The sequence below is a fragment of the Rattus norvegicus genome, chromosome 1 (assembly GCF_036323735.1).
Source record: "Rattus norvegicus strain BN/NHsdMcwi chromosome 1, GRCr8, whole genome shotgun sequence".
In the NCBI taxonomy this organism is placed as follows: Eukaryota; Metazoa; Chordata; class Mammalia; order Rodentia; family Muridae; genus Rattus; species Rattus norvegicus.
Genome location: NC_086019.1, coordinates 80,744,443 through 80,766,807, shown reverse-complemented (window position 1 = coordinate 80,766,807; position 22,365 = coordinate 80,744,443). Strand labels below are relative to the sequence as shown.

Sequence of the window (22,365 nt, the reverse complement as noted above, 5' to 3'; positions counted from 1 at the left end):
TAAGCCGAATAAACCCTTTCCTCCCCAACTTGATTCTCAATCATGATGTTTGTGCAGGAATAGGAACCATGAGTAAGAAAAGGGGGTGTCTAGTTATGAATAAATTGTTCAGTCTCTTCCTTAGTTTTTAAATGTTACAATTAATCATTTAATCTCTTCATTAATCTAAAAGAGGTCTTAAATCTTGATTTGCAGCATCCAACAGGTACAGTCCAGTTGACATTTTGACATTTTCTATTCTCCACAGTCTCCTGCACTTACATGGTGACAAGAAAATATATAGGAACCATGCTTAAATGTCAAAAATAATTAGTAAATATTATTAAAATTCAAGATGTGAATATAATATGAATATAATTTTAGAGATCAGTTAGTATAATAAATTTTAGTAAAAATCCCTTAAATCATAGTTTAAATATTGAATCATTTTTTTGCTAAAATGACATCTTTTACAAATTTTCAATGAGAAAATGTGGATGTTATTACACAATATGTTCCTTAAGAGGACATTGTTAATGATCTATGAAGACTAACTTAGGGAAGTAAATTTTTTAGTTAATGCTGATGCATTTGAGACCCATGCAATATCCCATTGTGGGAGAAAAATTCACAAATGTAAAGGTTTAGTGTAGCTGCAAGCACTCAAATAAATGTCTTTTTATAAAATTCATTTTCTAGGAAGCAGCATAATCAAAATATCTGCTTCCCAATCCATTCTTCCAGAATTTTATGACACCATGACCTCAATCAGAACTGGAAACCTAGAGCAGACTCTGAGAAAAATTAGGTACATACCAATATCAGAAGTTTTACCTCTCCATTCCATAACTACAATATAATAGCATGTTAATATATAAACAAATCTACTTAATTTAATTTTGTTTTAGATTTTTATTCTTTAACATTTTTTTTACTGTGAACTCATTATCCCTTTCCCAGTCTGAGCACTGACACTTCCTCACCCCATATCTCCTTTCCCAGCATCAAGAAGTAGTCCCCACCTTCCCAACTCCCACACCTTCCCAATCCCTTGAGCATCATGTCTCTTGGGGGTTAGGTGTGTCTTCTCTCACCAAGGCCAGACCAGGACATCCTATGTTGCATATATGTTGGGGGCTTCATATCAACTGGTGTATGCTGCCCGGTTAGAGGCTCAGTGTCTGAAAATTCTTTGTTATTCAGGTTAGATAAGACTGCTGGTCTTCCAATGAGTCACCCTCCTTCTCAGGATCCTCAAACTAGTTCCTAATTTAAACACAGTGGTCACTGGCTTCTTTCAATTGTTGGCTATAATATTTTTTTTGAGATCAGAAAAAAAAGAAAACATTTGCATCTTAGACTATTGACCAAAACCTTGAAGAGCAACTGTAAATAAAAACAGAATTCTGTCATGTATATGCTCCGACTAGAAAACAGAAAATGTATTCTGCTTTTTATCTCTGTTGATCCTTTAGTTTATTTTTCAGTATGATTGAATGTTTGACTTGATAGACGGTTTCTAAGTGTAATTCCTCTCTGTCCTGTAAGGCAGGACATTCATATACCTTCTATATAAGGTAACAAAATCAGCTGTCTTATCAAATTTATCTGATGTAACCAGGGGGAAATATCCATGAAAGCATAATGTTGAATTACATTTTAGTAATAATTTGAGAAATTTAGTTTTCTCAGAGGAAACTAAAGAAGTGAATGAGTACAAGATTTTATGGACAATGTATGCAAGACTGGTAGATAAGATACCTCTAGACAGCAATAGAGGAATCAGTAAGACTGATTCTAAAACTCTATACATGCACAATAACCAAATATTTGGTGGGTATATACCAACTTAATATTCAACTAAATTCCTGAAATATTTGTTTAGAAATATGATTTCTCCCTGAACTTTTGTATAGAATTTCTTTCTGGTTTCATTAATATGATGTAGATTTTGGGTGCAAAGATGCATCCAAACATCCCTGCACTGGATGCCAAGATAGAGAAGATCTCAACAGCAACCATGACCCTGCCCCTTGTGCTATGGTACACAGGGAGAAAGGTGACCCAGACACTGCAGAACACTAGCATGCTGAAGGTCAAGAACTTGGCTTCGTTGAATGTGTCTGGCAGATTCTTTGCCAAGAAAGCTGTAGTGAAGCTTCCAAGCGCCAGGCAGGCCAAGTATCCTAGGACACAGTAGAATGCCATAATGGAGCCCTTGTTGCACACAATCATGATGTGGCCATGCTCAGAATGTTCATCAATATCAACAAAAGGAGGAGAAACTGCTAGCCAAATTGCACACAGAATACATTGCAATAAGGAACATATAGGAATAATGTAGTTGGGTGCACCAGATACCAGGAAGTTTCTTAAACTTCTCCCTGGGTCTCTGAGTTTGAAAGCAAGAATGACAGTGATTGTTTTGGCCAGAACTGTGGAAACAGCCACAGTGAATACAATGCCAAATGTGATTTGCTGTAAGATACAGGTACCTCTGTTAGGATGGCCAATGAAGAAAAAGGAGCAGAGAAAACAGAACATTAGTGACATGATTAATATGTAGCTGAGGATTCTGTTATTGGCCTTCACAATAGGAGTGTCATGGTGCTTCACAAAGACCCAAAGTACCACAGCTGTGAATGCAGACAAACAGAAGGCAATTAAGGCAAGAGCCATTCCCAAGGGGTCTTCATAGCTTAGAAAAATCACGTCTTTCTGAATGCATTTGTTCTTTTCTGTGTTGGCATATTGGTATTCTGGACAATTCACACATTGATCCATATCTGATGTCCAAAGAAAAGTGTAGTTAGTGCTGCCTTAGAAACTTTATTGATAAGGTATTTCAAGTAAGGGTGTTGAAAGGATTATGCAATGCTGCCTTTGATGCTAACAATGTAGTTTCAAGGACATTGCTGCACAGCATTGCTTTCAGTTCATAATGTTCATAAAGACATAAGGAAAAATAATAACAAGAAATTATTTCTTTGTCTATTTAACATTTTTTATTTTATTATATTCAATGTTATCAGAATTAAAAGATTTCCAAAAGCATTTTTTGTTCTATGTTGATAACAAATTGAATATTAAACTGAGAGAAGATACCTCCATAATCCACAATGTTATTGGGTATATTTTATAAATACAAAACCATGCACTCACTGTTTCTTGTGATAATTGGCTGCTTTATGAATTTGTGACATACTATGACTCTGACTTTACTGCAAAAATACATGTAGTAGATACTTTAGAATTCACTATCTCAAAGTCATTTACATAGAAACAACACTAAATTGAACAGGTAGGCTGTGTGCATGTGTACATATTTATATGTTTATGTTCATGTAAATATAAAAATTGCATTATTGAATTTAGGTGATTCCTTACATAAATGATAAAAAGGTGGAGAATGAGAGGAGATATAATATTGATGTTTGAAAAGTAGAAAACATTAAAGAAATAAACTTTTATATTCATCTGGCAATAAGTAAACAAATGTTTTGGTTATTGTCCCTGAAATGTACTAATATTAGCACTGAAAAAAAAAAGCAAAAAACAAAAAACAAAATCAACAACAACAACAACAAAAAATCCTCTGTTAATTCTTGGCACTAGGAAATACTTCACTTTGATCGCTTCTTCCTTTGCAATGCTGACCACTTTCATCCTTGCTTCATCCCCATTCCTATGTGGCTTAGTATCTGTGAATGTACTCAAGGATAAAATAACTATTGAGAAACAAAAACAGGATACTGCCCACCCCTGCACACATCCCTGGCATGAGAGGAAACTGTATAAGGCCTCTGGGAACCTGAAGATAGGGGCACTGGAGCTGTAGGTTCCCTGTGCTCCAGACACCACTGGGAGCTGAAGGGACCTGATCAACAGTTCTCTGCACCCAAATCCCGTGGGAGGGAGAGCTAAACCTTCAGAGGGGCAGACATGCCTGGGAAACCAGAAGAGACTACACTCTGCCCACATTTCTGATTCCAGAGGAAAACAACTAACGCCATCTGGGATCCAGGTGCACGGGGGCTCCCAGAAAAGGCAGCACAGGCCCTCCTGGTTGCCGCCTTCATGGAGAGCTCAAAAGCAACACCCCACCAGCAAACTTGAGCCATGGGACCACAGGTAAGACCAACTTTTCTGCTCCAAGCAACCTGCCTGGTGAACTCAGGACACAGGCCTACAGGAACAGCTGAAGACCATTAGACAGGAAAAACTACACACCCAAAAGCAGAACACTCTGTTCCCATAACTGGCTGAAAGAAAACAGGAAAACAGGTCTACAGCACTCCTGACAAACAGGCCTATAGGACGGTCTAGCCACTGTCAGAAATAGCAGAACAAAGTAACACCAGAGATAATCTGATGGCGAGAGGCAAGCACAGGAACCCAAGCAACAGAAACCAAGACTACATGGCATCATCAGATCCCACTTCTCCCACCAAAGCAAACACTGAATATCCAAACACACCAGAAAAGCAAGATCTAGATCTAAAATCATATTTGATCATGATGCTGGAGGACTTCAAGAAAGACATAAAGAACTCCAGTAGAGAAACAAAATCAGGAAAATAACAGTGGAATCCTTGAGCAAGTTTAGTAACCCAAATTGTTTTTCTTAAGCAATAGTATTCCATTTCTAAGTTCTAATTTGGATCATGGCTCCAACATTAAATGTGATTGTATTTGAAATTAATTTTTATGTCAATTCAGACAATGTTAATGTGCTTCTTTGGTTTTCAGAATTCTTATCTAGAATAATGCTTTTGTGGAAAGCAATTATTTGATGTTTCCTAAAAGCCTAAGAAGTTGGTTTAGCTATACATAGAATATTTTACACTAGCAGAGAACCTGACTTCAAATCCCAGCACTGGTGTCTCATGAGTGCATGTAAATGTAACTACAGGAGTATTATATCCTCTTATGTGTAAGTGTACATGCATTACCAATCCCAGACACATAACAATTAATATAATGAAATGTTTTATGGACTTTTCTGGAATTCATTGGTATAAATATTACTTATTTTTCGTTTTTAAAACTAAAACAATTGAATATACTTTTAGAAATTATTTTTGAGCATAGTGTAATGTTGGGATGCATGACTTCAAAAGAGATCTTCTGAGTACATTGCTTACTTCTACTCCATGCATCATGGGAATTAAGTCAGATTGTAAGTCTTAGCGACAAATGAATTAACTGCCATACCATCTCACAGGCAATATACGTCTTTTAATAACTTTAATTCATTATATAAATTAAAAACAAATTAAATGAAAAGCTAACCATAAATTTTATGCATGTTGCCAACACTAAATAATAATTTTGATAATGGGTATAGTTTGTAATAGGCTAAATATGAGTCTTACCATATATTCTAAATTATGGGTTTACCATTATTCCATACTTTCTTGATTCTTATCACATTTGGTTTGAACATGATCCTCAGAATTTTACATATAGAGCAGTTTCTCATTAATTTTCAAATACTTTTGTCTTCTATATTAATCTTACAGAGAACATGGATTTTTGTACCTGGCAGTCCCAAAATCTTGTCCAATACATTTTCTTTTACATTAGGTACTTCATGGGCTCATATATGTACATGGTGTGCATAATCATATATAGGATAAATATATTGATGAAATTTAACTGACTTAATTCTTTTAAAAATTATGACTAAAATCTAATGCACATGTTGTTCTATAGTAGATTATTATTTTTGAGGGGGAAATCTTGTGGAGAACTCCCTCATATTGCAGTTTTATTTCCTAAAATATTTTTTCAGAAAATGTAATCTGGCAGGAATTTTCAATGAGTCAATATGTGGTTCAAGGCACAAGGTATATGTGTTTGTTTGTTTGTTCATTTATTTTTGGCATGATTTTATTATTTTTATATCTACAACTAGTAAATTAAAAAATGATATATTTTATACTTGCAGTTGCCTTTTAGTTGACTTCACAATCCCAGAGGGCACAAGAGTAATATATAGTTGCAGGATTTATCAGAGCAGCAAACACTCACTTGTCTCATTAGAAATTTCATTTTCAGGGCACAGGCTGCAAATAAAACAGCAGGGGGCCATTCCCTCCTTCCAGGATTTTCTGAATCCAGGACTACAATCTGCACTGCACACAGAGGACGGCATCTGAGCAAAAAATTAGACACATACTACTAATGAATTTTAGCTTTTTTTTATGTTTTATAATAGTTTTTTTTTCTTTTTCTTTTTGGAGCTGGGGTCCGAACCCAGGGCCTTGAGTTTGCTAGGCAAGTCCTCTACCACTGAGCTAAATCCCCAACCACTATAATAGTATATTCAGATACAATGAGCTTGTTTTATGTACCCCAACTGAATGACATTTCATTCTATCCATTTTAATGACAACCTAAGCATATTGGAAATACATTGAAGCAATGGTGGATAATTTATCAATGTCTAGTTAATCCGAAAAAAGAGCTGATGGTGAGCTGTGTGTTAAATCTAGAGATTGCAACCTGATGATTTTTTCGTTAATTATTTTCAATTTAGCACTAAGTACTGGGAACAGACAGAGGGAATTATAATTGGAATATTTTCTCAGCCGACACTAGACTGACCTCAAAACTTTCAAGCATTTTCTTATTTGGTAATTGATATAAGTTTGCCCATCTCACTGTGGGCAGTATGGCCAGTAAATAATGTGCTTTTGAGTTCTAGGCCTTAGTTTCAGTCTCCAGATATCCACACTTGTCTTCCTTTGACTATAAGCCATACATCAAATCACCCCTTCCTCTTCATGTTCGTTAATGATCAAGTTAGTATTTGAAGACACTTGTAAGAGGAACAGAATGTCTTTTAATCACTGATAACAAATATGATCTTGAATAAATTACCATTTCAAAGCATGAGAAATTGTATATAAAAACAATGGAATATGCAGACACTGTTTTAATATGGTTGGAAATGATAAAGTGATGTGTAGTGACATAAAATATGGAGTGTTTCACAAGGTTAAAATGCTCCACAGTGGCTACAAATACTGGAAAAGGCTGTATAAAAATTAGATTGTTTAACGTTAATTGAAGATTTGAAGAGTTCTTCCTATGATTTTCATATTGTCTCACTATGAAGTATCCCTAGATTAATTCTCACAATATAGATCAGAGTACACTTTCTCTTTTTTACCCCATCATTTTCTTTAAATTTATGTTAACACTGTAATATATTAAAGACTATTTTGAGTTAGAATACTAAAAAGTGGATACATTTATGTTTCACATTATTTTATTTTAAGGTAATATTTCTATATCACACATGGCAGGTTTAAACTCACAATATAAGGTAGACTGGCAAGAAACAATTATTTTCAGACTACTGTCTCTAAAGTGCTTGAATAAAGACATGAACCAAAAAAAACTACTTGTCATTATTTCTGATTTTAATGAATAACAATTTTCTCCGAATGTATTGTCAAAAGGGTCCTGATGTGACAAAATATTTCATTTCAATATATATTGCCGTATTACTGCTATGAAGTATAAATCAATAATTTAGTACACACCTACCTTTCTACTTCCTGTGGCCAACTGAATCATGTCTTCATATAAGTGAAAGGGTCCACCATGTGTAAAATATGGGCTGAACTTTCCTATCTTCATCTTAATCCGAAGGTGTTGTGAGAAATTCTGAATGTGAACAATGTCATAGTCTTCCTGTACTCTCACTCTCTGTTTCATAATCACTCTCTCTCCATGAGAATTAGTAAAGTGGGTCTTTCTGAGAAATGAGTTTACCTAAAAGGAAAGCATTGCAGAACAATGTACATGCCATTCCTTCAAGCCATAAACTCTAGTATAATATCATACTTAAGGAAAAATCTTTTTTTTTTTCGGAGCTGGGGACCGAACCCAGGGCCTTGCGCTTGCTAGGCAAGCGCTCTACCACTGAGCTAAATCCCCAACCCCCTAGGAAAAATCATTTAAAGAATGAAAGAGAGAAATCACAAAAAGAATTGTAAAAATGAAATTATCAGGATGTTTGTGCAGCTCCTTCATCCATTTGGACTTGAGATTTGTACATGACAATAAGAATAGATCAATTTCCATTCTTCTATATTTTTTTTACTAAATATGTCTTTATATCCTATTATACCTAAAATACTCACAATACAGAAATACAAATAATTTTGGAAAGAAAATCATCATTTATGTGATGGCAAACCCATTAGAATAGCTGTGAATTTGTCAATAGAAATTCTTTTTTTTTAATTTTAAAATTTTTTCTTTTTTTTCCATCTTTATTGAATTGGGTATTTCTTATTTACATTAAAAATGTGATTTTCTTTCCCGGTTTCCAGGACAACATCCCCCTAAAACCTCTACCTCCTCTTCTATATGGGTGTTTCCCTCCATATCCTCCCCCCATTACCACCCTCCTCCCAACAATCACGTTCATTGGGGTTCCAGCCTTGGTAGGACAAAGGGCTTCCCCTTCCACTGGTGTCCTTACTAGGCTATTCATTGCAACCTTTGCATTTGGAGACCAGGGTCAGTCCATGTATAGTCTTTGGGTAGTAGCATCCTCCCTGGAAGCTCTGGTTGGTTGTCATTGTTGTTCATATGGGGTCTCAGGCCCATTCAGCTCTTTCAGTCCTTTCTCTGATTCTTTCAACTGGGGTCCTGTTCTCAGTTCAGTGGTTTGCTGCTGGCATTCACCTATGTATTTGCCATATTCTGGCTGTGTCTCTCGGGAGAGATCTACAACCAGTTCATATCAGCCTGCACTTCTTTGCTTCATCCATCTTAACTAGTTTGGTGGCTGTATATGTATGGGCCACAGGTTGGGCAGGCTCTGAATGGGCATTCCTTCATTCTCTGTTATACTGTTATAAACTTTGCCTCCCAGTGCCCTGATAAGGATATTCTTGTTCCCCTTTTAAAGAAGGAGTGAAGAATCCGCATTTTGGTCATCATTCTTCAGTTTCATGTGTTCTGTGCATATAGAGTAATTCGAGCATTTGGGCTAATATCCACTTATCAATGAGTGCATATGATGTTTGTTTTTCCGTGATTGCATTACCTCACTCAGGATGATACTTTCCATTTACAACCATTTGCTATTAATTTCATAAAGTCATTGTTTTTGATAGCTGAGTAATATTCCATTTTGTAGATGTACCACATTTTCTGTATCCATTCCTCTGTTGAAGGGCATCTGGGTTCTTTTCAGCTTCTGGATATTATAAATAAGGGTGTTATGAACATAGTGGAGCATGTATCTTTGTTATATGTTGGGGCATCTTTTGGGTATATGTCGAAGAGAAGTATAGCTAAGTTCTCAGGTATTGCAATGTCCAATTTTATGAGGAACCTCCAGACTGTTTTCCAGAATGGTTGTACCCGTCTGCAATCCCACCAACAATGGAGGAGTGTTCCTCTTTCTCCACATCCTTGCCAGCATCTACTGTCACCAGAGTTTTTGATCTTAGTCATTTTGACTGGTGTGAGATGGAATCTCAGGGTTGTTTAAGTTTGCATTTCCCTTATGACTAAAGATGTTGAACATTTCTTCAGGTGCTTCTCAGCCATTCAATATTTCTCAGCTCTAATTTCTTTGCTTAGCTCTGAACCCCATTTTAGTAGGGTTATTTGTCTCCCTGCAGTCTAACTTTGTGAGTTCATTGTATATTTTGAATATAACCTCTCTATCAGTTGTAGGATTGGTAAAGATCTTTTCCCAATATGTTGGTTGCTCTTTTTTCCTAACAACTATGGCCTTGCATTACATAAGTTTTGTAGTTTTCTGAGATCCCATTTGGCAATTCTTGATCTTTAAGCAAAAGCTATTGGTATTTTGTTCAGGAGATTTTATCCACTGTCTATGTGTTCAAGATTCTTCCCCATTTTTTTCTTCTATTAGTTTCAGTGCATCTGGTTTGATATGGAAGTCCTTGATCAAGTTGGACTTAAGGTTTGATTCGGGTGATATGAATGGATTGATCTGTATTCTTCTACATGCTGACCTCCAGTTGAACCAGTACCATTTGCTGAAAATTTTATCTTTTTCCCATTGGATAGTTCTGGATTCATTGTCAAAATCAAGTGACCATAGGAGTGTGGATTCATTTCTGGGTCTTCAATTCTATTCCACTGATCTAACTGTCTATCTCTGTATGAAAACCATACAGTTTTTAATCACTATTACTCTGTAACACTGCTTGAGTTCAGGGATAGTGATCCCACAGAAGTCCTTTTATTGTTGAGGATAGTTTTAGCTAGCCTAGGATTTTTATTATTCCAGATGAATTTGGAAATTGTTCAGTCTAACTCTCTGAAGAATTGGACTAGTATTTGATGGGGACAAAAATGCTCACAGGAGGAAATAGTGTGACAAATTGTGAAGCATAGTCAGAAGGAAAGGCCATCCAAATACTGCTACTCCTTGGGGATCCATCCCATGCATAGACACCATCCCAGAAAATATTGTGGAGGTCAGGAAGTACTTGCTGACAGGAGCTTGATACTGTCTCTTGAGAGGCTCTGCAAGAAGAGCCTGACATATACAGAGATGAATGCTTGCAGCCAACCATTGAACTAAGATCAGGGTTGCCAATGGAGGAGTTAGAGGAAGGACTGAAGGAATTGAAGGAATATGCAACCCCATAAGAAGAATAATAATATCAAGAGACCAGAAACCACAGAACTCCCAGGGTCCCAGGGATGAAACCACCACCCCAAGAGTACACATGAATGGACCAAAGGCTCCAGCTGCAAATGTAACAGAGGATAGCTTTCTCAGGCATCAATTGAAGGAGAGGCCTTTGGTCCTGTCAAGTCTTGTTGTCCCAGTGTACAAGAATGTCAGGTCGGGGAGGTAGGAGGTAGTGGTTGGTAGGGTGAGAGGACACCTTCATAGAAACTGACAGAGTGTGAATTGAATATCAGGTTTCTGGAGGTGAAACTGGGAATGGGGATAACAGATAAATGTAAATTAAAATATACAATAAAAGAAAAAAATTATAAAAATGAAATTATCATAATATTCTAAGAATTTCAGTTCTCTAAGACAATACTACCAAAAACAAACTGACAAAATGCAGAACGAAACAGATATGAAAATCACACACATACATATACACACAAACACATTAATACATAAAGAGGCTCAAATCTTTTCTGAGTAACACATATAATAGAGCTATACACTTATTTACACACAAATATACATATATGTTGACACGCAGATTTAAATGCTCAGGCACAAAAACAATATCCATATGCGCAGTTATGAAATTACGAAAAATACATACACTGGCAACCCCACACAAACACTCACACAGGCACACACAAACAAAAACACAAATAGACACAGACTGACAGCAACACACAGGAATAGGTAGAAAATTAAACACAGGTCCTGAATGATATTGACACTCACAGAAATTTATGCTCACACATAATAACTAAAATTCAGGTAAAGACCAAGACAAGCACAAAGAAATAGACAGACACTTACAGTGTAAAGCAGATACGAATGCATATAAGCACATACAAACACTCACAAAATATATACAGTGGTACACAAAGACACATACTCTCACAATCACACTAAGAAATATACACACGTATACAAACACACTTATAGAAAGAAATTCATACATACATACAAAAACTTTTGCTCACATCCACAGTCACATAGATACATAAGCATATACATTCAAAGCAAAACAAATATAAACATAGATACACAGAAAGTATAAAAATATACATATATTCAGTGTGAAAAATATAGTCACACCTATAAACATATTTTTATAGACGGAACTGACTACCAACTCAGATTAGAAGGGGTATGCTGATAGATATTCAGGTGCTCCCTATGAAACTACAAATTTTAATTGTTAAACTGTGTCTTCCTTTTCCAGTCATATTTATAACAGTCACTAGATTTCTTTTTCTTTAAATAAAGTTTAGAAACCAATCTATTTTGGAAAATATTTCCTATTTCATTAAGTGTGTGCAACTGAGAGATTCTAAATGGCAATGTAATTAAAAGACAACCATCATCATCCATTAGAAGAAACTCTATAGTTCCATCTGCACCAGAGCTAAGGCTCTTCTACAACCTCCAGACCTAAAATCTGCCCAGAGAGAGCTGGTCTCTCATGAGTGCTCTCACTCCTAAGTCCACAGGTAAGTGCCAGTTATGCTACAATAACTGTACAAAGAGGGACCCAAGAGAAGCACATAGGGCACAGGAACCATGGAGGAACCTTGGAAAGATCCTTCTGGCCTGCAAATTTTAGATACCCCAGTACACAAGAAAAGCAAGATTAATATTTAAAAACACATTTCATGGTGAAATATTTCATAAATATCTCCCTTTAAGAAATAGAGAAGAACACATTAAAACAAGTATAAGCTCTTTTAGAGGACACAAAAATTCCCTTAAGAGTTAACAGGAAACACAACCAATAAAGTGAAGTAATTGAACAAAACCATCCAGGATCTAAAAATGGAAATAGAAAAAAATAAAGAAATCACAAAGGGAGACAACACTTGAGACAGAAAACCTAGGAAAGTGATATGGAGTCATAGATGCATGATTCATTAATGGACTACAAGAACAAGAAACAAGAATCCCAGGGGCAGAAGATACTATAGAAAACATTGACACAACAGCGAAAACAATGCAAAATATAAAAAGGCCCTAACCCAGAAAATTCAGGAAATCCAGGAAAACGTGACAAAACCAAACCTAAGGATAATACATAAAGGTGACAGCAATTATTCCCAAATTAAAGGACCAGTAAATATCTTCAACAAAATTATAGAAGAAAACATTCCTAACCTGAAAAAAAGAGATGTCAAAGGAACATAAAAGAAGCCTACAGAACTCCAAATTGATTGGACCAGAAAAAAATTTCTCCTGTCACATAATAGTTAAAACACCAAATCCACAAGACAAAGACAGATTATTAAAAGCTGTAAGGAAAAAGGGTCAAGTAACATATAAAGTCAAGCCTATCAGAATTATATCACTCTTCCCAACTGAAAGATGAATGATAGAAAATACTGGGCAGATTCCATACAGACCCTAAGAAAAGAAACCATCATCCACTATACTATACCCAGCAAACAATCTCAGTTAACAAAGATGGCAAAATCATTATATTCCACAACAAAAACAAATTTACATAATATCTTTCAACAAATCCAGTCTTACAAAGAAAATAGATCGAAAACTCCAACACAAGTCAGGAAGCTACATGCTAGGAAAAGCAAGGAAGTAATCTTCTTTTGATAAACCCCAAAAAAGATAGCCACTAAAACATAATTCTACCCCTAACAACATAAATAACAGAAGACAACAATCTTTCCTTCCTAATATCTCTTATCATCAATATACTCAATTCCCCAGTAAAAAGATATAGACTAATAGAGTGGACACATAAACAGGACTCAGCATTTTACTGCATAGAGGAAACATTCCTCAGTGACAAAGACAGCCAGTACCTAAGAATGAAAGTCTGGAAAAAATTTCCAAGCAAATGTTCACCAGAAAGAACCTGAAGTAGCCATTCTAATATTGAATACACTCTATTTTCAACCAAAAGTTACTAAAAAAATTAAGGAAGACCATTTCACATGCCTCAGAGGAAAAATTTACCAACATGAACTCTCAATTGTGAACATTTCTGCTCCAAATGCAATGGAACTCCAAATCCATGATCGCAAATAAATTTACTAAAGCTAAATCATTCCTTGTATTACACACAATAATAGTCGGAGATTTAACACCTCACTCTCATCAATGAACAGATCATGGAAACAGAGCAATGACAGGATTTTCTGAGTGGGTGGGGTGAGTTGGAGCATCTTCATACAAGAAGGGGGAAGAGGATTGGAAGTAAAGGAAAGGGGATAACATTTGAAATATAAAGAAAGAAAATATCCACTAAAAATAGAAAAAAATAAGGAAACACTACCTTCAAGCAGTGAGTACTTGCTCCTTTCCCATTTCTTATTTCCTTATTATCAACCTCTTGCAGATTAGTCTCATGGAGGGCATGGGCCATGGCATACACAGCATTATATATACTATGACTATAATCATTAAAGGCCATGTGAAACTTCTGTTCTGTTATCCATTCCAATGAGGCATTGGATGAATAGTTCCTCAATATTTTACAGTTAGATCCTGAGGCATCATAGCTAAAGTACTTCCACTCTGGTATTAATAGATTTAAATCTCTGCTTCTGAGATGGTCCCATGTCTCGAAAAAATTTGTAAATCCAGAAATCTCACCATGGTGGTGTAGAAATGTCAGAGTCCCATAGAATGTGCCATGAGTGAAGTCTCTCATACTTGTCGGGAAATCCAACTCTGAGTTTGTGACCCAAATCCTCTGTATAACTGGAGATACCCACATTCTGAAGCTCAATTCAATGATACTGTTTGTTTTCCCATAAATGATAATAATATTTGTTGATGACATCACTATTTGATTGTAGTACATTTCAGTTTTTTGATAAGATGAATGCTCATGGATTGACATCATGTTAACAAAGGCAAAGCAAATTTCCTTGTTTTGGGTCTCTTTTTTCAACTCTGAGAGAAATTGATTGCCTTCATCATTATCAGAGATGACAAGCCCAACCCAGTTCCAATTGAAGTAAAGTAAGAAGGAGACAATTGCCAATGCTAGTGATGTGTCCTTTGGGGTCATCTGATAGAGATATGGAAATTGTTCATTATCACTGAAGATGGAATGGAAAGGTCCATAGGAAATTTGAAGGAACTGCAATACAGAGAGCAGCATGAGGTGGAGTGCCCTTAAAAAAAACTTGTAATCATATTTACATAAAAATAGTTGATTACTTATGACTTTTCCTCTCATCACTGATTCAAATGAGCAAATGTGGAAGCCTGGTACATATACTTCTAAAGGGAACATCAAGCATAGCTCTTTGACAAAGATATAATAAAACACATTTGCATGTTATAATAACTTCCATTCTGTCATTCAGCTTTTGTCTTGATATCTATGCATTCAATGTTTGGGGAGATTTTTATATATTTACAACTTGAGGATGTTTGGCTACTTTTTAAAAGTCATTTATGCCTTAATCCAGAAGTATTTCCTCTACTATTTAACAGGAAAGTCTGATGCATAATGGATTTAGCTTTGAGGAACATATTTTCTTGTCTTGCCCTACTTGTAGGCATTCCTTGTACAGTAGAGGTTGTGACTCACATAAAGATGCTATAGATCTCCTTTTCAGGGTAAGGCTTCAAAAATACTTTGTGTATATCTGCCCCTGTCCTCCTCAGGAAACAGATAATCAGAACAAAGTAAATTTAAAAATGTAAACACCATTTGGCTGCATAAAAGTGTAAGCAACATATCATATTAAAAACCTCATCCTAAAAAATAAAAATAAAAATAAAAATAAAAATAAATAAAATGAAAAAATCCTCATGTTAATAATCACCCAAGTTAATTTTGCTGCAAAATATTTCAGACTCATAAGTTGTATTTTTTGAGGCAATTAGACAGAAACAAAGTTAGATTGGATCGAATTATCTCTAACATACAAAGTATCTTATAATGATGAAAAAATAATCATGTGGAAATATATGAAAGAATGAGGTATCAGAACCCTATAACCCCTCTTTCTTAGAAAATTTATTTATGAAGGTCCACTCTTATATTTTATGAGGAGGAAACAAATGAAAAACAAGATAAAACATAGCAATAAATTCCACAAAAATATGACTGAATCATTATATTATTAAAGAAAATGATTTATACTAACTATAGCAGAATGTTGATGATATTTTGACAGAGGATCTAATGACAATGGGTACTAGGACCCTTAGTGCTTGGTCAAACACTCGCTGCTAGTAAAATGGTTAACTTCACAGAGTAGATTGGAGGTTTTCATCCTGTTTACTGATGCTCAAATGTGAAGAGCTGCCAGGCTAAAAATGGTTTGTCATCATGCCTTTGTGAAAAGGTATTCCAGATAATTAAAAGTTGGTTTAAAGAGAAATGGTTTGCGAAATAAATTCTGTTCAATTATAGTTTATCACTGATAACTAAACTCATATAACACTATTTTGATGGTAAGTGATGAATGTAGTATTTGAAATTTTAACAATGAGAGTCTATACTTAAACCAAGATGAAGATAACACAAATCTGGGAGCAGAAATAATATTTTCTAGGTTTAGGAACAACATGAATAAATCTCTGCTTAATGAGATTTGTATAAATAAACACTCTGACTGCTAGTCACTCAGTGTTGCAAGTCTCTCTGCCACCATGCCAGACTCAATTCTTCATGGCCTCCTCTATTTTTCCTTTCAGGAATCTGTCAATTTCTGGATGTCACACCTAGCAGAAGGGATATCATGTCTCTGATTAGTAAGTACTGTGGAACTACGTAGATTGATATAAGCACAAGTACAATCTCATCCATTAATTTTCTTAATGTCTATCAAAGTCTGCCAAAGAGAAATGATGTAATGAATTTATTGCCTATGGTAACTCACACGTGGAAATGAGAAGATGTCCAAGTCTTTAAAAAGTGTTAGAGACAATACCCAATTCAGCCCTATAAGCATAAATGAACACATAGTCTCTTCATTACAGACATAATTAGGTAAAGGCTTATAAAATTTTTCTTTAAATATATGGTCTGCAGTATTTCCATCACAATAGCTCAAAGTATGTTTTATAACCAAAGACATATTTGGTAAAAGATCAGGGTTCCTGTTGATTTCCTCCATTGAAAAGGCTAATGCCAAGGCATATTTGTTGTTTTTAGTTGTTTTTCTGTAAAAGAGCACAGTTTTTTATTATGGACAGATGTTTAAACTATACTCAATAAAAGCACTATTCTGTACACAAAGCTTCTGCATCTGATCTTTAAAGATGGAAACAATTGGCTTCTGTTCTGAGATTGGGTTGACATGATAACCTAGAAAATAGCAAACACTTTAGAAGTTCATGTCAGCTGGAGAGATGGCTCAGTAGTTAAGAGCACTGATAGCTCTTCCAGAGGTCCTGAGTTCAAATTCCTGGTGTGTCCAAAGACTGCTACAGTGTACTTATAAATACTAAATAAATCTTTAAAAGTTCATGTCAGTGTGTCTCATATAAATAAGATATGTCCTTTACCTCTTTTACAGAGTATTTCCATCTCTGCTTTTGAGTGCTTGAACAGAAAGTAAAGAGAAAAGGAAAGATACGGACAAAGCAGTAATTCTGATCATGTCTTTATTTTGAAATTAATAAGCAATATAAAAATATGTGTGTCATGAAAGCTATTGAGTTCATGATATTATCTTCTGAAATTAGCAGAATTGTTCAGGAGCTTAAAACATGATTTATTTATCAGTGCATAAAAGTCTTTCTGCAAAAACATATGTTTCCTGTACTTACAATCACTTATAATTAGTGGCCAATATTCTTAACATCTCCCCCTCATATCTACCCTCATCTTTTTTATTGTTTCTTTCAATCTTTTGGTGAAAGAAAATCTTAACTAAATATATAAATTCAAATATCAAACATGTATTTGGTAAATCATATATGACTTTGCATATATTTATTTGTATTTGAGCATGGATTACTTAGGACATAAGAGGGCAATATATCTGAGTGTTATATTTTATTCTTTTTCCAGTTGTTTTTATATCTTTGAACATAAATTCTTATTCTACTTCTCAAGTTAAACTTTATACCACTATAATTAATTTAATTTACTTTTTATTGGTTATTTTTTATTTACATTTCAAATATTATTCCCTTTCCCAGTTTCCCAGACATAAGCCCCTCACCCCATCCCCCTCCCCTTCTTTTATAAGGGTGTCCCCTCCCCATCCACTACTCTTTCTTCTTCCTTTATTCCCCTACACTGGGGGGACCAGCCTTGGCAGGACCAAAGGCTTCTTCTTCCATTGGTGCCTAACAAGGCCATCCTCTTCTAAATATGCAGCTGGAGCCATGGGTCAGTCTTTGTATAGCCATTGGATGGTGGTTTAGTCCCTGGGAGCTTTGGTTGGTTGGCATTGTTGCTCTTATGGGGTTGCAAGCCCCTTCAGCACTTTCAATCCTTTCTCTAATCCTCTAACAGGGATCCTATTCTCAATTTAATAGTTTGCTGTTAGCATTCCTCTCTATATTTGACATGCTCTGGCTATGCCTCTAAGGAGACAGCTATATCAGTCCCCTGTCAGCATGAACTTCTTAGCTTCATTAATCTTTTCTGAGTATTTTATAAGATACTTTGCAGCAAACTGTACTCACTTCAGATGTGTAGGTATATACTTGTGCCAGGTACTTAGTGCAGAGATTAAGGGTTTGCCCTACCACCCAAGTATCATTCACCTACTTTCTATTTACAAAGGAAGGGGATATATACACTCTGCGTACTTCTCATCATTATACCTTAATTTCTAGTAAATGTCTTTGACAACCTTTCAAGTTATAGTAAAATAATGCTAGCATCCTACTAAGAACTGGGGAAATAAATAAATTGCAGTGATATTTGCATTTGCCAGTATTATATATTTATAATATAGAAGAAATTTTGGTGTGATATGACCATTTTTGCAAGGAAAGTGGGTTATAAGACAGTGGGAAAGGAATAATACCATATTGTGTTTATGTTTGTGTAAACAATAGTATCTCCAGTATCAACCTTGTCATTTAATATAATCTGATCAATAAACAATAAACATATGCCTATATATTTAATGATTAAATTTGTGGTAAGTACAATTAGGTTTTCACCAAAAACTGTATCCTTGTGGTGTTTTCATTCTATACTCTATAAAATTGGCGATTTTATGATATTGTCTATTACCACACACCACAAGCAATGAATTTGAGAGAGTAATTTGCATGTATGTAAATTTTTTAATTTTCCATTAAAATTTTTTCTAATATACAAAAGTAATTTAAGAATAAACCTTGTTCAGTACTCAACTATTTTCTCCTGTGAAACTTTAGGAAATATAAGCTACTTAAGCTGTCTGGGTAGCCTAGCAGTCTAAAGGGCTCTGTTTTAAAACAACTATCAGAAACACACTAAAATGAGTATTGACAACGTATTGGAAACATGTGTCCCTATATTTTCTAAAATTACTGCAAAAAGTCTCCTAAAATATAAATATCATAAAGGGGTCAGAGATTAACAAACTTAGACATGCAAAAAGTAGACATATTTCTAAAACAATGGCAAAAATCTTATGGAAAATTCCTGTATCTCAGTTCTCCAATGCTACAACTGTCCCACACCACAACTGTACCCTATGCCAGTAACAAAGGACATAAGGAGTCACCACTGTTATTGATAGCCTCACTATTCCAAGAGTGTAAACATATCATTTAATTCCATTTATTTCAAATATATTTTACTCTAAAGAGAGAATGCCAAACTGAACTTTATAAAAGACAAAAGCCAGTGGTTGTACATGAACAATGTGAAGCACACAGCCACAGGTCTTTCAGGTTTTTTATTTTTTAAAACAATTGGATGTCTTGCCCTCTGATGACCTAAATATTCCTTGCTCATTACATATAAACATATACATCCAGGCATTCATATGAAGTATGTGTTTCTGAGTGTAAGCATCTTCTCTTTACAAACTTGATGAAGCATTAGAAGGCAAGAAGTGACCACATGCAATGAATTTGAGAGAGTAAGTTTGCATATTTGCAAAGTTTTTGATAAGTGTAGACACCATGAATATTACTGGAACCAACATATGCTCTAGGAGAATGACATTGATGGAAGAATTGTAAGCATAATTTATGACCATTTATTTGCAAGTGCTTGGGATAAAATCAATGAAATGTTACAGGATCAAATGAAATAAATCATCACTGTCTAGTGTGGAACATAAACTGTTATTAGGAGGGCTTTATGGGAACGATCCATGTAGATATACCTTTCTTCCTCAGCTTCCAGGCTTTAAGTCAGAGGTCACCTAGAAGAAAAACAAAACCTTCACTGGATTAATTAAAAGGAGAAAATAGGATTGAATCTGTAAAATAGTTAAGCTTGGTTAGTGGTTTTAAAACTTAGCAACATGACAGAAGACTCAAGGTTTTACCTAATCTTCATCCTCAGAACACTCAAGAAATATGAAAGATGTCATTTACATGGAAAATACAAATGCACTTACAGGACATTCAAAGTCTCATTGAAATAATCTTTCTCCATAGGCAACTGAACTGCTCCAAGGATGAAGGCACAATTTATATCCAAGTTTTTTTCCTTGACTTCATTCAAATTTGTTCTCCAAAAGCACCAGGGATCGATGAAATTTGCCATGAGAAGTGGATGGTGGAGAAGGAAAAATACTACCATCAAAATGAACATATTCTTTCTGCCTTAAACCTGGGCAGTGTGAAATGGGAAGTACCATGCACATAAGAACATCAAATTTCTACCATCTTTTATTACTCTGTATAAAGAAGAGGTTGCATATTCATGATTCATTTTGTTTTTCCAGATTGCTTCTGAGCCCTGGAGGAAGGTTAAGCACTTTCTTCCCTGGGGCTCTGCAACAGGTGACCACAGCTCATGTAACACAGATTGGTAAATACTTTGGAGAATTATTCTTTTTCAGGCTCCATGATATCACTCATGTTTGTTAATGCCTGGGAAGAAAACTTTTGTTCTAATTTGGTCTTGGAAGTTTTTAACAAGTTTATTATATGGGGGCACAATTAGAAATGATGTCAGTGGATTTTATCAGAAAATTCCCAGTGAGAAATCCAGTAATGGTAAAATCAGAGCTACCTAAAGACACAAAGGACATTGTATTACAAGACCCAATTCAAGGAGAGGCAGGCCCATGTTTATAGTCACTAAGATCCACAGACCATGTACAGTATGGACTATGTCACACTGGTGGCACCAACAAATTATCAAAACAATGCCTCTCCTTTCATTTCCTTGAGAATCAATAAATAGAACAAGTCAGAAATGTATTTAATCTAGCTCTATCCAAATTTGTTCATTTCTTCACTGATCCACAGTTAATTTACATGAAAAGATTGAATATTAAAGGTTCAAGAAGTTGGAGAGAGAAAATGTTGTGGTCTGTGCTTTCTTTCTTTTTTCTTCTTATTGCTCACTGTAATTATATACTTTTCAAATTTTATTCCTCTTCCCAGTTTCTTCTCTATCCCCTATCCCCTCAGCCTTCCTTTCCTCTATGAGGGTACATGACCATAAACTCCTCCCAATCCTCACTCAGCTCCTTAGCATTCCGCTACCCTGCAACATGGAGCCTCCACAGGACCAAGGGACACACCCTCCAATGATACTAGAGAAGTCACTCCTGTACTAAAACTCCAGTTGGAGCAATGGGACCCCAATTTGTACTCTCTGGATAGTGGTTAAAACTGTGCAACTCTACCTTCCTGTCTGACCCTCCTGGACTCTGTCACTGTTTGCCCTCTGCTGAGCCTTGCTGATGCAAGTGAAAGGCTTTGTTCTTTTCAATTAACATCCTGACCTTCCTGTCAGCCACATGGGGTAGCTAACTTCTGAATGCTAGATCTTTTGACTTCAGCTTTAGTTTCAGTTTCTGTTTCCCCAGTGTGCTTCCACTCAGTGGTTGGGCTATATATTCTGTGAACTCAGTTAAAGATTTAGCATTCATTTTCTTGAAACATGAGTGACCCAAATCTGTGTATTTCTTCACAGACCTATGCCGGGTTCTCAGTATTGTGATGACGCAGGTGTCATCACTTTCCAAAGATTCAATACTAATGAAAAAGTAATGAAATCTTAATATTTGAATTCAAAATCATGATCTTCCACCCTGATTTTCATGTTTCCTTTTATTTTTAATTTAATAACTTGTGCTGACCAGTCTATTCTACATTGCATTTATTTTCCTATATTTTTATTTTTGGTCATTTTACATTGCAATAGTGGCTGTAAAGAAGTTTTGTTTAGAAATATCTTCTTAGTATCTTAAAAGCAACTAGTGACTATGAAGCAACATTGTGTTCTAATGCATAAACTTTTCTCATAAAATCTTTTTACCTATCTATTTTTACCTTAAATCTAGTATCAACAATGACATTCATGTGTTTACTGAAAATTGTACAGTTCATGAACTGTTTTTAGTGGATTTGGACTGAAAGAAACCGGAGCACATGAAGGCAACTCATTGGTTTGTGGAATGATAACCCCTATTTTCTGCTTTAATGACACAAACAAGTTTAGTGTTGTGCACTGGATGTTGCCATACCTTTAAAAGTCAATGTTTTTCATACGTATGACTTCTGGTTCTGTTATAAGCCATCCCACAGTGCTGACACTTGTATATACAGGAATGTATATACATAAAAATACAGTGGGA

The 22,365-nt window shown here is 35.3% G+C and overlaps 1 protein-coding gene across 3 annotated transcripts; it reads right to left on the bottom strand.

Moving 5' to 3' along the window:
* Positions 1-871: 871 nt before the first annotated feature.
* On the bottom strand, positions 872-20,378 carry Vom2r32 (vomeronasal 2 receptor, 32). 3 transcript variants are annotated; one of them, NM_001419447.1, is made up of 6 exons: positions 20,170-20,366; positions 16,528-16,810; positions 13,959-14,771; positions 7,537-7,764; positions 6,013-6,136; positions 872-2,765 (listed from the first exon to the last, which is right to left on the bottom strand). In NM_001419447.1, the coding sequence occupies exons 1-6, from the start codon at positions 20,364-20,366 to the stop codon at positions 1,861-1,863; spliced, it is 2,550 nt and encodes an 849-aa protein (NP_001406376.1). In that variant the 3' UTR covers positions 872-1,860. The 3 variants fall into 3 exon arrangements, with proteins under 3 accessions (NP_001406376.1, XP_017446039.2, XP_038958666.1); XM_017590550.3 differs by having other exon boundaries at positions 877-2,615; positions 20,170-20,378; XM_039102738.2 differs by having other exon boundaries at positions 877-2,765; positions 16,579-16,810.
* Positions 20,379-22,365: the final 1,987 nt, after the last annotated feature.